The sequence below is a fragment of the Battus philenor genome, unplaced genomic scaffold, assembly GCF_028537555.1.
Source record: "Battus philenor isolate CCGP_79_NKW_IND1 unplaced genomic scaffold, ilBatPhil1.0.hap1 SCAF_2, whole genome shotgun sequence".
Lineage (NCBI taxonomy): Eukaryota > Metazoa > Arthropoda > Insecta > Lepidoptera > Papilionidae > Battus > Battus philenor.
The window spans coordinates 17,775,603-17,795,239 of record NW_027181682.1 but is presented as its reverse complement, the minus strand read 5'-3'; the positions used below and the strand labels follow the sequence as shown (position 1 = coordinate 17,795,239).

Sequence of the window (19,637 nt, the reverse complement as noted above, 5' to 3'; positions counted from 1 at the left end):
ATCGTCGATGCTTGAACAAACGTGCGGGAGTGAGCGGGATGCAAAGCTTTTCACGAGCCAAGTATTGCTAGCTTATCTGCAGTGCTATATATGCAACACATCGGTTAAAGGTTCGGGACGAATTCTGATGATGAGAGGAACTGGAGATGTCCAGGCGGCCTTGTCAAACAACTGAAAGTCGGCAACACCGGCGCTATAGTGCGGCGAACTTTCTACCACAAAACTAACTTGAGCTTCGTCCGTTCAATTTTACCGAAACATTTTTGTAGTAGCTTTTGGAAATTATACTCCTTTTTATTTATAACTATGTCCCGTTCCAACCATTCGTTGAGTCAACACACCAAGGTCTACATTTTACAACAAAATGTTTTGGTCGCTCATTGAGACCATAGGACTCGGTATTTGGAGGCTACCGCAGCGTCGCCGCTGACGGCCGCTGGGCCGCCGCACGAGGCGGTGTCGCGGTGCTGCTCGGCGTTGTCCGGAGCAGGCAGCAGTGATAGATTGCGAATGAAATTCAGGACATAAGTAATGAGTTGTCTTTATTTCATGAGTTCATATAAATATTGGCTATGATTACGTATAGTACGCTGCTACAGCTGACTAGAATACATTGGAATGTGCGACGAGGAGCCGAGCGGTGCGGGTCAGGGCAAGAAGCGGTCGGTGTCGCGCGGGTCCGCGCTGAGGTAGGTGGTGTCGGTGTGCGCCGAGGCGGGGCCGGCGGGCGGCGCGACGGGCGCGGCCCACGACAGCCAGCGGGCGGCGGCGCGCTCGGGCGGCGCGCGCCACGGTGGTTCGGCGGCCAGCGGCAGCGCGTCCAGCGGCACGTCCAAACACGGCTGCAGCAGCTGCGGCGCTTCCTGCAGCCGCGCCGCTAGTTGCGCCGCAGTGGGCCGCGCGCCGCGCTCGCGCTGCCAGCACCACGTGATAAGCTCCTCCCTGCGCATAAATAGATGTTCCATTGTACTGCGGAACACTCACGTGGACGCGGTTAGAAGGGCTGAAGCTAAGTCGCTTCGTTTTTTGTTCCGCAGCACTTAATAAGACGTTATCATCAATATGACGTTTATACAAACAAAGTGAGCAATCTGTTCGAGGCGCACGCGACTAGCAATTCTTTTAGACTTACCGTCCAGAAAATGTGCATCTGTCGAACTCTTGGAGGAAATTTACACTTGCACATTTTCAATTATCAAGTCAATTTCTATGAATATGACGGATATTTTTTTATCATCGCTCAGGGAATCCTCAAGATATCAGACTTGGTTTTTGATATTATTACACTAAAGGCACATACGGTAAACTGGCGAGTGATGGCCGTTAATAAAAGGATATGAAGGCAAAAAGCAAATGTGGCAGTGGCAGTGCCGCGCACTCACAATTCGGGGCGCAGCGCCGCCGGCAGGTCGGCGGTGTGGCCGGCCTTGACGCGCGCCAGCACCTCGGCGTTGCTGAGCCCCTGGAACGGCAGCGAGCCGAACGTCACGATCTCGTAGAGCAGCACGCCGAACGCCCAGACGTCGGAGGCCGGCGAGAAGATGCCGAGCGCGAGGCTCTCGGGCGCCATCCAGCGCACGGGCAACATGCCCTTGCGGCTGAAGCGGTAGTAGTCGTTGTCGAACACGAGGCGCGTCATGCCGAAGTCGGCCAGCTTGAGCACGCGGCGCGCCGACACCAGACAGTTGCGCGCGGCCACGTCGCGGTGCACGTAGCGCAGCTGCGCCAGGTAAGCGAGCGCGCGCGCCGCGTCGCGCGCCATGCCCGTCAGCCGTCGCGCCGACACCTCGTCCGCCTCACCCCCGGTCTCGCCTCCGGCGTCCCCGCCCACCGGTGCGCCTGCCAGGTGGCGCCGCGCCAGCAGGTAATTCTTCAGGTCCCCGTACAGCATGAACTCCATGACGGTGCACACGGGCTCCGTTTTCGTGACCACCCCCAATAGGCGGACTATGTTCTTGTGGTCGAAGCGCTTCATCGCCTCGGCCTCCGACAGGAAGTCGAGCTTCTCCTCGGTAGTGGCGCCCGCCTTCAGCGTCTTGACGGCGACGGCGGTCCAGCCGCGCTCCCGGGAGAGCAGCGCGTGGCCACCGTACACGGTGCCGAACGCGCCCATTCCCAGCTTGCGGTTGATGACGACGCGCTCACGCGGAACCTCCCAGCGGTCTAGACCTTCAGTCTTAGCGGGCGTCGCTGGTATCGTGCGTAACGCCAGGGCGGCCAACCGTCCGCGGTACTCGCGCTCGGCTCGCCGCTTGCAATGCAGCGCAGCGGCGGCCAGCGCGGCCATGCTTAGCACCAGCAACAGCGCCGCCAGCGCAACGCCGGCCGCGCGGCAGTCGGCGCGCAGCAGCTCGGCGAGCGGACGCAGCGCGCAGTGCTCGCTGCCGTCGCCGGGCGGCTCTGCGTCGGGCGTGCGCCAGCGCGGCGAGAGCAGCTGCAATTCGCCGGCGCGCTGCCAGCGCCCGACGGTGCGGCGTGTGCCGTTCTCCCACTGCAGCAGAACCAGCGGGGCAACGCGCGCCGCCCCCGCGCCTTCACGCACCCACTCGAAACGTCCCGTCAGCCCCACGTACTCCTCTCCTGTCGCGTTCGCCACGAGACTTCTGAAACAAAACTAAAATATTGCAATACTGACAGCGCTTGGTAGACAAGCTAACTTGTGGAAACACTATCGCGGAAAATACCAGAAAGATCGATGGACACATTAGATTATTTATTAGGACACATGAGACACATAGGACAGATTTGATGCTTGTTTACTGCCCTTCGCGCAGATATTTGGTACGATACCATGGGGACACGCGCCTATTATTTTAAAAATATTATGCGTCTTATTATATCAGACAGAAGGTAAAACATTTTGTTTTATAGATAGATATCGTTCAATGATGCTCTTATATCCGGAGCCGTACGGCCGAGTTCTGCAAGTCATCAGATTAATAACCGTTGACCACGCAATGTGTTCATTGCGTGCTCAAGTGAATACGGGATAATATAATTCACTCGCCGCACGGTGTCGGGGTCGTGCAGGTCGGCGAGGCGGTCGGGCTGCGCGGTCAGCAGCCGGTCCAGTGCGGCCGCCCACAGGCGCAGCGCGTCGTACAGCAGCGCGCCCAGCGGCGCCGCGCTCGCGCAGCGGCCGGCGCCCCCGTCGCCGACGCGCCGCGCCCACGCCGCGCAGCGTGTGCGCCACCGCTCGCGCCAAGCGCTCTGCAGCGACGTAAGGTACTTGTGAAACCGCCGCCTGCTAGAGTACGCGTCGCAGATCGGGTCACATATGAACTCACGATGTTGAGGTCGGGCGCGCGGGCGCCGGTGTCGGTCTCGCCGCGCCACGCAGCCAGCCACTCGGGTACGAAGCTGAGGTGTCCGTCGGCGGCGGCGTCGAGCTCGTGCTGCGCGCAGGCGGGCCGGTCGGCGCGCGCGGCGCGCAGCCAGCCCGGGGGCAGCGTGGCCGGCAGCAGCCAGGCGGAGCCCGCGGCCGGCGCGAGGCCCGCGCGCCACCCCGCGCACAGCGCCGCGCGCACCGCCCGCGCGTCCTCCGCTGCCACGAGGAGGACGCGCGCGCCGCCCGCCGCGCCCGCCGCCGCGCGCGCCGCCCACTGCAACTCGCTTTTATCAACACACTCGCATTTAACTTACTCTATCTATCGCTCTCTCACAAATCTATACATATTATTAAATTTAATAATAATGACAGTTTCAAAGGGAAAATAAAATTCCATGATATACCCAAACAAAATCAATGTTCACGGTCATTTTAAACATATTGAATTTGCCGCGTCATCATCTGACAGGTCTGACATTTGTTGGCAGTCGTGACAAGTTTGCATTAAAAAATTATAAAAAACGCAAAAGAGCTTTAAATATTGTTTCTTTTATAAGACAATATTAATGATTAAGTATTTTTCGCGCATCAATACATTGTAAATAAACTTTGGTTTTTCAGAAACAATTTTTCGTATTTATTTTTGTCAAACATTAATTTAAAAGTTGCGATTTAATTTTGCTGCGAAACTAACAAATCGCTAAACAAATATTATGTGAAACATCTTACTAAAAATAGACAGATTTTTCCGATAAAAGAGAAAAAAAAAACTCAAATTTTGCCCGCTTTACACGGCGACAACTTGTCGGAAATTAATAGTTCTAATATAACAATTACCTACATTCCCGATGCACTAGATGATATAAATAAAAAAAATTGATAATGTTGTGAATTGTTATAATTTCAATGGACACATAGACTCCAATAAGTTGAAAATGTTTGCACACCGCCTACACATGCATCGACAATCATAACTTAATGGATTGATAGAAAAATTGAAACCTGTCTCTGCTAAGGATCAATATTGTTACAAGCGTTCACGCAGATTCCCAGCCGAAGATAGAAGAGAAATAGTAAATTAAAATAAAATTTGTTCCAGGAATCTTATATCCCAGTTCCAGCTCCAGTTACCTTGGCATTCAAAGGGAAGACGGAAAAAAACAAAGATGTGTATGTGTGATATTAGAGAATCGACCAACACTGAGGTTCCATGAAAACAGCCATTTGCACAGGTTAAAGTTTCAGTGTCAGAAACAGAAAACTCGAAATATTTTTATAGTTTTACGTGTACACAGCACCGACATTAAATCAGCGTTATGGTCAGTTCCTTTAAAGAGACAAAATAGGTACAAAACTAGCTTCGTTACACAAGAATGTCACATCCGATGGGCTCTCCCCCGTTCAGATTATAGACGATCGTTATAAGGAAATACGGGCTCTCCACCTTTGAAGTAAATTTCATAGGTCTTTAATTTCTTGAAACGTGTATTGGGGAATGAAATTGGTTACAATAGGAATACAAGGTAATAAAAAAACTATACAATCGGAATAACTTGGCAAAACACTTATAAGCGATGTCCACAGTGCACCTTGGCGGAACGCAGGCGACAAGTGAAATAACACCGCCCTGCCCCGCAAATAACATAATTGCAAACATAAACCGAATTTTTTATAGTTGTGAAGTTCGTGTTAAATTATTTTACGAAAAATAATACATTTGAAGTGTGTGATAATCCCGACTGAACAGATAAAAAATGAAAGAGCTGAGGATCACATCACACGAAATTGACAAAATAAGTTCACGTTTGATGTGCGACGTCGCTGCCGCCTTCGCGGGAACAGAATCAAGCTTCTTCCGCGCGGCTAATTGTTCCCACGGAAACAATCACGTGCTGTTCCACTCCTGACTGTTGGCCTCCGGGAGGTGAGGTGTGCACAACATCACTGTGCGCACTGTCGCTTCTCTTAAATTGCATTTTGCCGCTTTATCATCGCGACTCCGCACACCGCACAGCGCTCGTCGCAGCTGACGGTTGAGACGTTTATTAAGAAAATATCAATTGGCGCTAACACTGAGCAGTTTTTATTGTTAATTACAAAATTGCAATAAACCTAAAAAAAGGACACTAAATGGTAATTTTTGGATGTCCGATTCCAGCGCAACAAACCCTGAATTTGAAGAGAGACTCTTTTAAGGAACCTTTTTGACTGTATAATAAATAGGCTCGTGAAAATTTTGTTTATTGTGGACTATTACTCCTAAATCGCATAAAAACATTTTGTCAATGCTTAAGAACATTTTATTCGTGGTGAGCAGCCTTTCATGAACTTAGATTTATCAATTACTTCGGTTTTTGTTAATTGATTCGGTGAGCGGACTCGGAGGAGTTGTTTTCAAATATAAAGTGAATTAATTACGTCGTGAAAGATTTGTCCGTCGTCGTCGGGCAACGGGTCGGGCAGCTCTACGTGCACGTCGACGGGCACGCGCAGGCGCGAGGAGTCCAGCGCGGCGCGTGCGCTCCCCTCCGACAGCGCGGCCAGGCGGCGCCAGTGCAGCCGCCGCGCCAGCGCGTCCAGCGCGGCAGAAGCGTCTCGCGCGTCGCCCGCAGCGAGCAGCGCCGCGGCGCCGCCCGCGCTCACCTGCGGGCTGTAGGCCAGCAGAGGCAACGCGTGCGCTGGGCTCAGCCGCGCCAGCTCGGCGAAGGGCGCGGCGCAGGCCGGCCCCGCCACGGCGGATAGCGCGCCGAACTCGCCGGCGCCCAGCGCGCGGAACACGTAGCGGTAGGCGCGGCGCGCATCGCAGCGGTCGTCGTACAGTTCCACCTTCAGGCGCGCGGCGCGTGGCTCTCCCGCCGCTTCCAAGTCCGCCTCCAGCAGCTCGGCGGCGGCCGCCAGCGCCGGCGCCCAGTACGCCTCGCGCGCAGTCTCGCCCGGCACCATCACCGCTACTCGCACCTCGCCGCGCCGCTCGGCACGCGGGTGCGCCGCTAGGAAGGCACGCGCCGCCTCCGGCGGCTCCGCGGAGAGCACGCGCCGCGTCAGCTCGCGCATCTCGTCGGCGTCGAGCGCCAGACGCACGAGCGCCCGCACGGCGCGCGTCGAGTGTGTCAGAGCCCTTATGTTCGCGAGCTTCATGAGACGCAGGCTCTCGAACGGACAGTCCGCTGACGAGTCGTTCGTCAGGTCGAGGTTGGAAGGACACGGCGGCGGGCCGAGGCGCACGGCATGCAGTCCCGCGAGCGCGCTCCACTCCGGCGCCCAGTCGCACAGCAGCGGCGCGGATACGCCGAGTGCTGTAGCCACTGCGGGCAGCTGCCGACCCAGCGGCAGCACGCGCAGGCGCAGACGGAACCGCTCTGCGGCAGCCAGGAGCACGGCCGCCTCGCCGAGGTCGCTTGTCAGTGCCAGTGCGCAGGTCGCATTAACCGTTGCGCACCAGGGCGGCGCAAGACCCTCGCCAACAGTCCTGAGCCGGAAAGTACTGATTTTTTAGTAAAAATTAAGTCTCTACTTATCGAAAGCATAAGATTTCTCAAGCCTGCTGCTCTATTTGGTTAACAAAAAATCCAATGGATGTTGTGCACTGGACATGACGATATTGCTTACAATGAGACATTGGCGGAGTGCAGAGCAGCGTCCAGGAGTCGCTCGTGTATTTGGTGGTTGCGAGCGACGTCCTCGTCAGCCAGGTCGAGCAGGGACCGCGCGGGGCGCGTGGCCGGCGCGGCAGGCTCGGAGAGTGCGGCGGGGCGCAGGCAAGCGCGGCGCGTAGGCGGCGTCACGTCACCAAAGTCGTCCAGGCCGAGGTCGCGGAGCAGCCAGGCGGCGGGCGCGGCAGACGCCGGCACGTGTAGAACGGCGGCGTGCAGCGACCCGGCCGCCAGCGCCACGAGCATAGCGTCGCGGCAGGCGAGCGCATCGGGCGCGGCGGGCGCGCGGCAGGCGGGCGGCGGCGGCACGGCAAGCGCACGGAGCCCGGCACCGCGCAGCGCGGCCGCCAACAGCTCGGCCAATGCAGCGCCGGCGCGCGGCCTGCCCGCCACCGCCGCCGTGACGTTCAGCACCGGGCCCGCCGCCGCCGCCGCCGCTGCCGGGGTTACGTTGCGGTCGGCGTCTGTAACATGTATGACTGTGTTGTACTGCGCATGGTGAAGGCGAAACTCAGAATGTATTGTCTGTTTTTTTAACTTTCGAAAGCGCTTCATTCAATTAAAGGGTCACAGCCGTGTGGCGGCCTTTTGCGGCCGCGCGCTACAGAGCGGTACATTAGTTAACCGACGACAAGGATACCTCTCTGGACTGGAGGTTATCACTTAATTAAGTGAAGTTGGTGACAAATGACGTGCGGGCATTTGTAATCCCATTCTTATGTGACTGGTCCGTATCGTCGCGGATGCACGTAAATAATTGGTCTTTGTGTTTAATCAACTACCCTACTACAAGAGTTGAGTTGACACAAAATGTTCTAGGGGCCTCAAAGGATTTACGTGACCCAATAAATGAGTGCAATAAGTCACACAACCAAACGGCTTGCGCAAGTCACTGGCCTGCGAGCGCGGAGAAGCTGATGGGACTCACCCGGGTCCGCGGATGTCGCCGCGCACAGCAGCAGCAGCAGCAGCGCGGCGCCGCGGCACCTGCGTCAAGCGGCGCGTCAGTGCGGCCGCAGCGGGGCGGGGCGGCGGCTGCCCTCCCCCCCCGCCCCGCTGCACATTAGTCGGTCGCGCCATTCTATTAGTCTTTTACATAAATTATAAACAAGTCGGAGTACATTTACTTGCATTGAGATTTATTTAAATGGTTATGAAGACCTTGTTTTTATTTTCATTTGCCATGCCTCCCAAACAAATCTCCACCGAAGTGGCAAAGACTTTTTATATTTAGTTTACTTATTTATTTCGGATTCTATACAATAACTAAGTATTCAGTACGTGCTCGCACACTGCGCGCCGCTAACAATTCATAATATACAAGTACACATTGTGCACTTCACTGTCTTGTGTCACTTACGACTACAACTTAGTTCGGGCGGTAATTTTTGTCTGTCATGTTGGCTACGGTAAATTCTGGGCGCGTAGCGCGGGTTTATTTTACCCTGGATAAGTATCTGTTAGCTGTGCACACACTTATTCTTTAAAATTCTATACACATCTAAGCATTAGCAGGTAATATAAATTGAATTTAAATATACGGGTTGTTCTCTAATGTGCCAGTGTGCCCGCGAGCTGACAGACGGCGTATAGAACGCTGCCCAGTAGATTTGATTTCTTGATCTTACTGCCACTACAGCCCAAGTGGCCCAAGTGTGTGGTGGCAGGGCGCTGAGAGCGGTTAGCCTTAATCTGTTTCAAGGTAAGGAGGCTCTGAGGCTACAATTAGAGCGGATGGGGCGGCTCCGTGGAAGCGAGCACGCCTGCCGGCACGTACCCCATTTGCGGCGCGGGCGTGTGCGGGGCGCGGGGCGGGGCGCGGGCGCGCGGCGAGGCACGGGCATGGGCGGCCGCGGCCGTGCGCTCCTGTGAAAGACAATTGCTAACTTGTAAAGCAACCTGCGCAACCTTCAGTCTAGCGGAGCGGAGCGGGCCGCCGCCAGCGCGCTACTGCGCAGCGGCCGACGCTCATTGCGATGCTAATGTATACAATTAATTACGTTGTTTTTCGACTTTAACCTTTACCTGTAAAGCAGCGGGCGCGTCCCGGCGCTGTTTAGGGGATTGCCGCAGGAGCCTGCGCACGAGGGCCGCGGCTGTGCGGTTACGTCGGCGCGGCGGACACGTCCCGTCAGTCGGACAGCGGGCACGGCGCAAGACTCGCGAGTCGATCGCGGGAGTGGGCGCGGGGCGATCCGTCCGCGGAACACGTGTGCGCTGCGCCGGCGCCGGGCGAGCACTGCGCGTGGCGCGCCAGTGACACTGCGCCGCTCGGGGTCGCGGTATTAAAATATTGCGCGCGGCGCCTGTCGATGCGCATTCGTGGATATTTTTACGCGTACTTTTCTATGAATACGCACCGGCGCCCAGCGATTGCACCGGCTGCGCTGTTAAGGTCAATGCGACGCTCATCGAGTGCCCGCACGCGAGTGCGACACGTGGGTGCGCGCTGCGAGCGCTCGCACAGACAGATTACTGTCTCTTCGAAGGATTGCTCTTTCGGTTTATTTCATTGTTATCTTTATCTGTTTGCAGGTGTCAGGGTGCAGCGGGGGGTCGGTTAATTCGAGCACTTCTTGGGCGGTGAGTCATGTACTCTTTGGAACAAGTAACGAAAGCCAACAGGCAAGCGTGTTGTGCACCTGCACAAACTTGTAGACCTCCTCACTTCTTCACGACGGTTAAGCCGGGGGATTTTTAAGGAGTCTCGCTGTTTAGGCTATCGAAGGTCGGATCGGATTATCGTCTCTGATGTGCATTCCATGAAGCGCTTGGGCAAAATAACTAGAGACGACTGCGACCGGGAGCGCGCCGTGACAATGACGGACTGAACGAGCAGCGGCGCGCGCTATCGCCGCGAGTCAAGTTCACAGATAGCGTCGCGCCCGATAGCCGCCCTCCCCCCGCACCGCCGAGGGCAAATTTCCCCCCTGCATCGTGTGACTCGTTGTTGTTTACATTTTGTGCGAGCGCTGACGCGAATAGAAACGAGCGTGTGCGTGGGCGCGCCCGCTGTTGTCCACTTTATCGGCGTTTATTTAGAGAGCGCGCGACCCTGCCTCTCTTCGGCGAGGGCGGTGCGCGTCGTGCCCGACCTGGTGGAGTAACGGGAGCGAGAGAGAGAGAGCCCCACGGGAACATCCACACGATAGATATTACCATCAAGATGGCCGGTTTGTTCAACGACTTAAAAGTAGTATAGCTGTACTGTTGAATAATAAGTACTTAGCTTATAATCTCTCTAAAAGATGTGGCAACGACACGTTGGTTTTACTTGATGTGTCGCTGTTGAAGTGCATTCCGGGCCGTCCGCGTTGCGAGGGAGCTATTAGCTGCTCTATTATCTTTATGTTAATTCTGTCAGTACGCGGGCGGGTAACGGGAATCCCCGGCGCCGCGGCGGCGGACGGTTTTCCGTTGCATCGGCCCGTGCCTCTGCCCCCCCCGCCCGCGTGCCCCGCGCACCCCCCGCGCAGTGCGCTCGGCCGCGTGCGCGAAAATCAGGAAAATTCGAAGCGCGCGAGCTGCCGTCGCGGACGGACGGCCGCTCCCCGACGTCAGCGCCGAGCTGCGCCACGGTTGAGCACTTGGCGGTTTATGTTTATGTTGTTGATTTTGGAAAATTTATTGCTAGTACGTATTCGCACATTATTGGTTGTAACGGAAGGTAAACGTACCCGATTATTTTTAATTAAAATTTTCAATTTTCAAAGAAAAATTTTCTCTTAAAGTAGACCTACAGAAAGTACATCTTATAGTCTACTCGACACGAGACAAATTGGTAACACGGGGTATACCGTAATAATACTTATGATAAAAGCTAATGGACAATAAATACATGGATGACATTTTTGGTAACCTAATTCTAAGGTGGAGTTGGTTGCGGGCACGGCCCACTCACCGACCACTGGGTCCATTGGCGCGGGGGGGGGGGGGGTGCGGTTAGGGAACAGATATTTTGTCAAAACATAAGTCGGGCGCCGGTCCGCAACGTCCGAGGTAAATGTAGGCGCTTAAGGTGTTGGCGTATTCCCATCCGGAGCGAAAGCGAACCGCCCGGGCGCTTCCCACAGCTCGGGGTCAACGCTTCAACTGGCACACAGATGGGGACGCTCGGTGTCGCCAGAGCGCACCGCGCGCCGCGGCCATGCGGAGCCGCGCGAGAAAGTGCTCCGGAATGCGATCTGAACGGACTTTTACTTTCCAACGTCGGTCTTAATTTGTTTTCGACTTTCACACCTCATTTCCGTAAATGGAAATGAATGTTCATTACTTTAGGCATGGAGGGTGCGTGCAGTTCTGGGCGCCTCGCGTCAGGCCCCCGCGCCCCCGCGCCGACGCACCAGGTGTGCACTGCTGCACTGACAGACTGCTGGTGCGGCTTCAGCACCGCGTGGAATGGCCCGAGAAAGGCGAGCCGGGCCCGGCGAGGAGCAGCGCGGCCGGCTCTGTTCGTGAGGTTTTCCTGTCCGGCTCATCAATCACGAGGCTGCGCCGCGCGTTGCGTCATTCGTTGCCGACGCCCACGTGACCACAAGTAAGCGCACAGAACGTATGCCACTGCGCTTTGTATGCGCCGGCGCGGCCCCGCGTGTGTTATTCATTGATCCGGCGCGGTGCCGTCGCGCGCAGCGGCCACTCGTGCGCGCCGCCGGGATAATATCCGAAGAGTGTACTTCAGAAAATTTTAAAAATTCGCGGATTAAATAGAAACTGCAGAATTTTTGTTGGATCACTTTCACAAACAGTTTACATCAGTAGTTGGAGCAATTTATAGTTACTAACAAATATTTTATTTAATAAGCGTTTTGAATTTAAAAATCTTTCGTTTTTATTAAATTTAATTTATATAGTGTTGCCCGATCATGTTCCAACCGTTTCGTAGCAACATTTACATATATGTTCTTGGTAAAAAACTAATAAAATACCACTGGCGTAATAGAATTTTATAAACTAGTTTGTATGGTAATAATTTGCTAAATAATTGCTTAATAATGAATATCGCAGGAGAGGTCGTTGTAATATAAACGTTCATTAAGTTCGCGGAGCGCAGGGAGCGGCGCCGCCGCGCTGGCCTCGTGCCGTCGCTGTTTATCGAATGTTCATTATTTGTCCGTTCTCAAGTTTGCTGGCGCCGCGCAGAGCAAGCCCCCGCTGCATGCGAGTCCTTGCATGCGGCGCGGTGCACGCAGCCGGGCTTGCTTGTACTCGGTACAGTATTGCAGTACCGCCGCGCGGCCTTGTCGCGTAGTTCGCACGCGGAGCCGCTGCACGCGCTGCACGCGCCGCATACAGATAACGGAGCAATAGCGCGGTCTTGTCGAATCATCCGCGTGCCGGGCGGCGCGTGCGTTGCGTGAGTTTTGATGAAGATGACAAACGGGTTGGCAAGACCATCAGCAGAACTTTCCATAAGACAACAAAACCACACACAAATATGTCCATGACAATTTAGGACAAAGTCAATGACAGGGGTTCTCCTCGGCAAGTGGCTGCGCAGTCGAAGACCGACGCGGCGCCTGCTGCCGTCGCCGAGGTGCGTCACGTAAGCAGTGACGAGGTCCGGTCACAGGAGATTTAGTTGCAATAACAAAAGACATGTAATTTTAACATTTTATTGGTTAAAAGTTAATAAATAAATAGTTTAATTGTGTAATGTTAGACAAGGAGCTGTAGAGTCGTTAGATACTATTGCAATGGTTCGTTGTGAAGTCGGACTAGGTCATCCAGCGCTAGAAGCGCGCGGCGAGCCCGCCGGCGCGGCTGTCGGCGTGCGACAGCAGGGCGTCGCCGCGCTGCCGCACCAGGTTGACAGGCGCGGGGTCCGCGCGCGCCGCCTCCACCGCGTCCGCGGGCGCCGCGCCGCGCACCAGCGCCGCCGCCGTCTGCAGCAGCGCGCCGCGCGACGCCGCGCCAACCACGTACCGAGTGCCTGCAACCAACACGCGCCGCCGTCATTGCACCCCCCCGCACCGCCCCGCACTCACCGGCGCGCCCCCGCACCGCCCCGCACTTACCGCAGATGTGCTCGTCCACGATGATGGCCGGCGCGTAGTCTGGCAGCGCGCCCGCCTCGCCCGCGCCGCTGCCGACGTTAAATAGACTTTCGTTAAATACATAAAACACATCACATTCAATTACTTTATCTTTTAACACAAGTTAAGTTAGGTCCGGCGGTCGCGCTGTGAGTGCACTTAATACGAACTGCGTCGTTTCATTTCGGCGCACGTCCACTGTAGACAATACATCTTGCCGCCGGGACGAAACAGTTGATGTGGATTATTTTTCATAAAACTCTCAACGATTGCACTCGGCACTGAAGAGAGGGGTCTCTTGTAACAGCCGGATAAGCCGGTACCATTCAATGTTGTCAATGAACGGGACGTATAAGGAAGACGGCAGCACCGAAGCGATCCAAAAACTATATTGCTTAGCTATCCTCTTTCAGATTCACTTTAATGAACAATGAACCCTCGAGGCTCATGAGCACGCTCTACTTTGTGAATAGCGCCAACCCTCGACGGGTCTTCTTCAGCGCATCGCAGCTGCAAAGGGTGAAGTGAATGACAACGACGTGACTGACGTTGCGAGCGCGACGTAGGTGCCGCGTGTGTCCACCACGGCCAGCGCGCTGCCCTGCGCCGGGCGCGCCGGGGGCTCGGGCGCGGCGTCGCCGGCGAGCGCGCGCCGCAGCGCCTCGCGCGCCGGCCCCGCGCCCGCCGCCGCGCCGCCCGCGTACGCGCGCCACGCGCCCGACGCCACGCGCTGCGCCGCCGACACGCGCACCAGCGCCGCGCACCGCCACGCCGCGCACACCTCTGCACAGCACGCGCGCATACTCATTAGCATAGGAACTACTAAAACATAACCCATCTCACGTGTGAAGGCAATTTTAACGGGAAAGATACCTCGTCATCTCCCCTGAGGTGGAGCGTTTTGAACATCCGGGAGATTACTCCCCGGAAATTAAACAAATACTGAGATAATACGATAACGGTTCCTTTACGTACTGCTTTATAGGTGACACTACATTAAAAATTTACTTTATACAACGCTGCAGAAAGAAAAAGAACATCGCGTGTAGAACAAAAAGAAATCATCTGGCTCACGGCTTCGCGCACCCACGCGACCTTTTAATGTTTCTTCCGGTGCACGATCTTCTTGAAAGCGATTAAAAATCTGTTATGCCTGCCATGAATTATAAAGATATTTCAGCAGAGCATATAAAAGCCACGAAAGATTTCGATGATGTCTACAATATAGAGATGAAACAAAAAAATAATGAAAAAAAACTGAAAGGTGGTGGTGTGAGAACGCTTCTTTGTAAACTTAACACAGAAACATGTTTTGGTGCTTGCAATCATACAATTATCTTCACAGATGTCCGAGTTCCATTGAGCTCGTCTAACAATAGTGTCAGTCGGCGATCGAATCCTTGCGCGCGCCCGCAGGGCATCAGCGAGCAGCGGAAAGTGATATTGATGAATTACAGCAGTACTGTTACTGCCGATACACAAAGCGAAGAGGGCCGGTCGCAGGCGACGCCCTGCGCCACGCCGGCTGGTGCGCCGGGGTTCCGTTATTATCCGCGTAACCGCCGACACCCGCTATTTGTGACCGAGTGTCAAGGTTACGATTTGAACCATATTTACACGATGACATTCTTTAGAAGCCGCTATTCCAGTTGCTTTCAAAAAACTACGCAGTAAAGTGACTGCATGGCAGGCACCTCGCGAGCGCGGCGCAAGGCAGGAGTATTTTTTTTCAAGAGACATAAGAGGTTATGTGTTCAACGCGTTACAGCACCGTCCACATCGCGAGCACCGGCGCAGCGGGTCGCCTCGCGTTTCGCTATGAGACTACGTCGGGGCCGGCTGATAGTATAGCAGTAGCGACATTACAGCTCGTCTACCGGTGAAGACGTAAGAAAGCTCTGATCCCAGGACATTTTTTAGATGTAGCGACGTGTTCAAAAGTTCAGATAATTCCTTTCGGACAAGTAAGGAGTTCTGTTGTGGCGATGGGAAGCATGGGGAAGTGAAAAGTAACCAGAGCTATCGTAAGCTCGACATGAACGGACTACAAATTTCCGAATAACAAAGCAGCGAGGGCAACGCCCGCGGTCGCACCTGTGCTGGTGTTGTGCTGCACGGCGCGCAGCTGTGCCGACAACGCGCGCGCCGCCGCCGAGCTTTCCGCGTTGCCCCCTGCTTCGCCCCCCGCCGCCGCCAGCCTGCAAGCAGCCGCCGAAACAGTAGTCAGTCGGTAACAGCGCTATACTCCTGCTGCACCGCGGCCGGCGCATTGCATTGCACCGGGCACCGGGCCGCGGGAAGCATAGCCTGTCGATTTATATCTGTCTCCACGATCTCATCAATAAATTTTCATTTAGTTTGAATACTAATTTAACAAAACCCAGCGGAGAAGCAAGCAGGGCCGGAAAGTTTTGAAGTAGAAGCCCACGGTAAGCAGGGGACATGGCCAGCCAGCATAAGACGGCCGATACGTTGATGATACAGTTTTCTATTCTCAGATGGACACTCACTCGGCGAGGTCTATAGCGGGCTGTAGTACAAGCGCCCAGGGTAGCACGCCGAACCGCGCGTGCAACGCCACCAGCGCGCCCAGCAGCTGAGGCGGACCCGTTTCCTCGCCCGCAGCCTCAATCCCCGCCGCATCCCACTCCGCTAGAGTGGGGTCTGCACCGTGCGCCGTGCGGTACTCCCAGTAGAGCACAGAGCCACTCCTGCAAAAGTAATTACCGGATCTGTTTCAATTTATTTGTTGGTTGGGCGACGATGACGTCACTAAGAGTTGGTGAGTTAGCAAATAAATAAATAAATAAGCCAGGTATAGGTGGCCGAGAGCGCGCTGCAAGCCGCAAGGGTTAGTGTCGGTACTGACGCGTTCAGCGCGGCGGGGCCGGGGCGTGCGGCGGCCAGGCACAGCGCCGCGGCGACGGCAGCGTCCAGCGCGCCGCCCCCCGCACGCAGCAGGCGCGCGCCGCCCTCCGAGCACGCGGCCACCGACGACGACACCGACCCGTGCGGCACCACCTGCGCACACCGCTGCGTCACGCCGGGCAATGGAAGAGGGCTTCTGAGTCGCAACGCGGGTTCCGAGAAAGGTCTAACTAGCCTGGAGCCTTTTCAAGATTAGACAAAAAACTTGTTGGCTTTACAATCGAAGTTGTAATAAGCGATTGGGGCAATGCGAGGACGTTGCCGGTCACCTCGTAGTCGCCGTAGTATATCTGCGTGAGCAGCGCCAGCGTGATGGCGGCGCTGAGCGCGGCGAAGGCGGCGGCGATGAGACGCGGGCCGGCGCACCGCCGCGCGCCCCCTGCGCCCGCCGCAGCGCCCGCCAGCGGCACATCCTCGCGCAGCTCCACCGCGCCTGCCACACACATCGACCTTAACATCCAGAGCTGCTCGTCAAGCAGTAGCCGCAATGAAATGGAAATTTAACATCAAACATCATTTATGTCAGCGGGTAAACGTCCACTGCAAGGACTAAAGAACCTTTCGACCCTAGCGCCGTCGGCTGATCGAGCGATGTCTCACGCCCACTTCAGACGACCAAACTTTCGAACTCCGTCGGTGATTTTAGTTCTTCTGCAGATCTCCTCATTCGTGATTCGATCTCGCAACGAAACTTCGTGTAGAGCCCTCTCCATTGCCACAGGCCCATTGTAAGCGGCTGGCAAGGATCCATATGTAGAAAATACTCATAGGATAAAGACTTTCATCTTTAGACATTGCAGTAATTTCGGGGAGAGCATTTTGGTTGATGCCTATCCGAGCTAGATTCAGTGAGTGATCTCTCTTCGAAGTTAGACGGTTCATCCCAGGTGTATTGACAACCATGAGCGTAGCACCTCCTGGAACTTATTGAGTGAGCACAACATGGATATTAGACATGCACTTTGTAGAGTACACATCAATAAATTGAAATTTTGAAACAACTTCTGCTCAATTATTGATACTTATTTTACTCAAAATACATTATTTAGCTACAATTATCAATCGATGTGTTACATATTTAATAACCACATTCTATGAAATTATGTAATTTCAAAACTTTTAAGCAATACTGCACCATGCTGCTACTAACTAAAAATCACAAAAATATAAGTATGAACATTATGAGAACTATAGAACTAAATATGTTCCAGAGGCAACAGAAACATTTTTATTTTATAACTAATTAGTGCTGCAGACAGATTCATGACCAGACGCACAGTCCCGCTCACCTGCGGGGACACTAGGCCTGCCTTTAACCTGTAACTAATTTTGTTCATAGCTTTTCAAATATTGAAGCTACAGTTTGTTTACCTGTACATTAGTAAGGCAGACAGCTTGAAACATATTTTGTTTTTACTCAGAACCTACCATAATACACAAGTTTACCTTGTTGAAAATTTTTCTTAGTTTACATCATATTTTAGAGATTTTGACAGTAGAAAAGTAGTATCTAGCTTATGCTGTGACTTCAACTGTGCTTGTAAAAGCTAAAAAAATTATTGTAGTACTAACTGTGATAGTACCTGCTTTCCTGTAGCCATTTTACAGCTCAGTCAAACTACATAAGGATGCATCAATTTGCTTAAATGTAAAAACTAAGTTTTCTTTTTTATTCAGTTGCGGTAAGTTTATAATGCTTTCAGATAAAATACTATTTACAAACAGAGAACCAAAATGTGTAAATAAATAATTTAAGAGACTAATCCTTTTTACGAGTTAACTTACATTTTAGTTATGGTTATCGCGCAGATCATATAAGTTTATGGTACAGCAACATTTTGAGGTGTATGGAAGTCCGCGCGCAACTATATTTAAATATAAATGTTCGTTCAAGTCCACTTGCAGACGAGGCGCTCTTAGAGCACGAGTTCGCGCGCCGCTTCGTGTCCGGCATATAATTCGGTCCCACATATATAGAATAACATTTCACGAGTTTAAAAAAAAAATAGGTTTTAGAGGTTCTTGTCCTGCGTTAAGAATGTAGATATCATCCAATGCACCATCAAATAAAATTCCTTACATAATTCAACTATGTTTACTGCTGCAGTACGCTGTGTATAAACTACATTCACAGTAAACCAGTTTACAAGGACGTAACCTCGGAAGCGCCCGGCAGACAAGTGACGTCCGTCACGTCGGACAGCTGTCATTTTGTTTTTGTTTCGGGAGGCGCATTCGAATGTTGCCACAAGATGATAAGCAAACAAATCAATCAACACTTCTATGAACTCTAGTTTTATTGATTTTAATAGAAATAAGTAATTGATAATTGTAGCGATAGAAATGAGGGTTTAACTAATCCATATTGTGATATAACAACTTATATCATTGTTAAATAAACTGTTTCAAGTTCACCGATGTTGAACCGGGGATCGAATAGTTCATGTTAATTTTAGTTTAGATTTTTTTTATCTTCAGGACGATATCAACTGCTTGGTGTGCAATGTTTTATTTTTAGCTCGTTATGTTATTATTTTTATATTTTGTTTATACAGTTTTGCTCTTGAATAATAGTCCGGTTAATTACCTTTTTATTTATTTTTTATGTTATTATCAAAACTGCCAGTATCAGGTGTAGGTTTTTTTTCGTTCAATATTTAATTATTGTTTATGTAATAATTATGTAAGTAATGTAAGTTTGCTTCTTTTGCAATTATTGAAACATTCTCACATGTATATCGCGACCACTGTGGACAGACTATCACACATTTATTTTGTGTGAACCGTAAATTAGCTTTTGATGGTAATGCGTAGTGCGGTGCCGCAAAGAAAAGAAAAGTTTGGTGCCAACTGCAATAGGCGTTACCTGCATAATTGGTTATAAAGTAATTATTTGTCGGGAGTGCGTACCGGTTGGAGGGTGGTCGCTGCACGTGGTGGCCACCATGGCCTGCGCGCCGCTGCTGCAACGGGACGGTGGAATATTAAGAAGTAAATAAAGACGCAGGACTCAGTGTTTGTGTTCATGGAAGATGGTTATCGAATATTATCCTTTAAAATTATTTTTGGTAACATCAGTTTTCAAAAATAAAGTCTGGTTGTGTTTGAAAAGCCTATGGGATTTTCTATTAACTGTATTTTTTGTCGAGGATTTAGAGATCAACAAGTAAAATAATCACATCCTGCATGGGGGGCGTTTACGTGAAAATACCATACTGTGCTCATTTAAAATTTATTTAACAGTGTCATCATTTGGCGGTTGCGTCTGGTGATGGTTCGATATCTAAGCTGATGTATTTTGCAGAGAAATGGGTGTATTGACGCACTCCTCTTGAATTTTTCTGTCATTTTGTAATTAAATTATACTTTTTAAGAACGTCAAACGCTAACCGGTTCAATTTTTTAACAGAACAGCCTGTTATTCGTTTATGGCATCAAAAGGTGATGACATTGGTGAGAGATTCACTTGATGATATTGTTTATCCGAAATGGAAGGTTTATTATCGGTGAAAGTAAGTAGCAAGCTTATATACATTGGACAGGGGTTTTAGTGAGTCATTGTATTATGCTAAACATCAATAAGTTTACCGTGTTAAAGGTCTGTTTAAGTTGCGCAAAATACGTGCAGCTGGCCGGTGTCCGCGTGCACGCGTGTGTAGCACCGGCGCAAAGCACACGTAAGTAAAGACAATC

The 19,637-nt window shown here is 52.4% G+C and overlaps 2 protein-coding genes across 2 annotated transcripts; both read right to left on the bottom strand.

Moving 5' to 3' along the window:
- Positions 1-536: 536 nt before the first annotated feature.
- On the bottom strand, positions 537-8,061 carry LOC137922190 (uncharacterized). Its single transcript, XM_068765106.1, has 8 exons — positions 7,936-8,061; positions 6,938-7,470; positions 5,747-6,797; positions 5,218-5,354; positions 3,288-3,612; positions 3,008-3,210; positions 1,383-2,603; positions 537-942 (listed from the first exon to the last, which is right to left on the bottom strand). Exons 1-8 carry the CDS (start codon positions 8,059-8,061, stop codon positions 648-650), a joined length of 3,891 nt encoding a protein of 1,296 aa, XP_068621207.1. The 3' UTR covers positions 537-647.
- A 4,576-nt stretch (positions 8,062-12,637) lies between these two features.
- Positions 12,638-18,914, bottom strand: LOC137922189 (glutathione hydrolase 6-like). The gene is made up of 8 exons (XM_068765105.1): positions 18,855-18,914; positions 16,214-16,377; positions 15,886-16,037; positions 15,527-15,727; positions 15,111-15,214; positions 13,565-13,799; positions 12,999-13,066; positions 12,638-12,913 (listed from the first exon to the last, which is right to left on the bottom strand). The coding sequence occupies exons 1-8, from the start codon at positions 18,889-18,891 to the stop codon at positions 12,714-12,716; spliced, it is 1,161 nt and encodes a 386-aa protein (XP_068621206.1). The 5' UTR covers positions 18,892-18,914; the 3' UTR covers positions 12,638-12,713.
- Between the last annotated feature and the right edge of the window lie 723 nt (positions 18,915-19,637).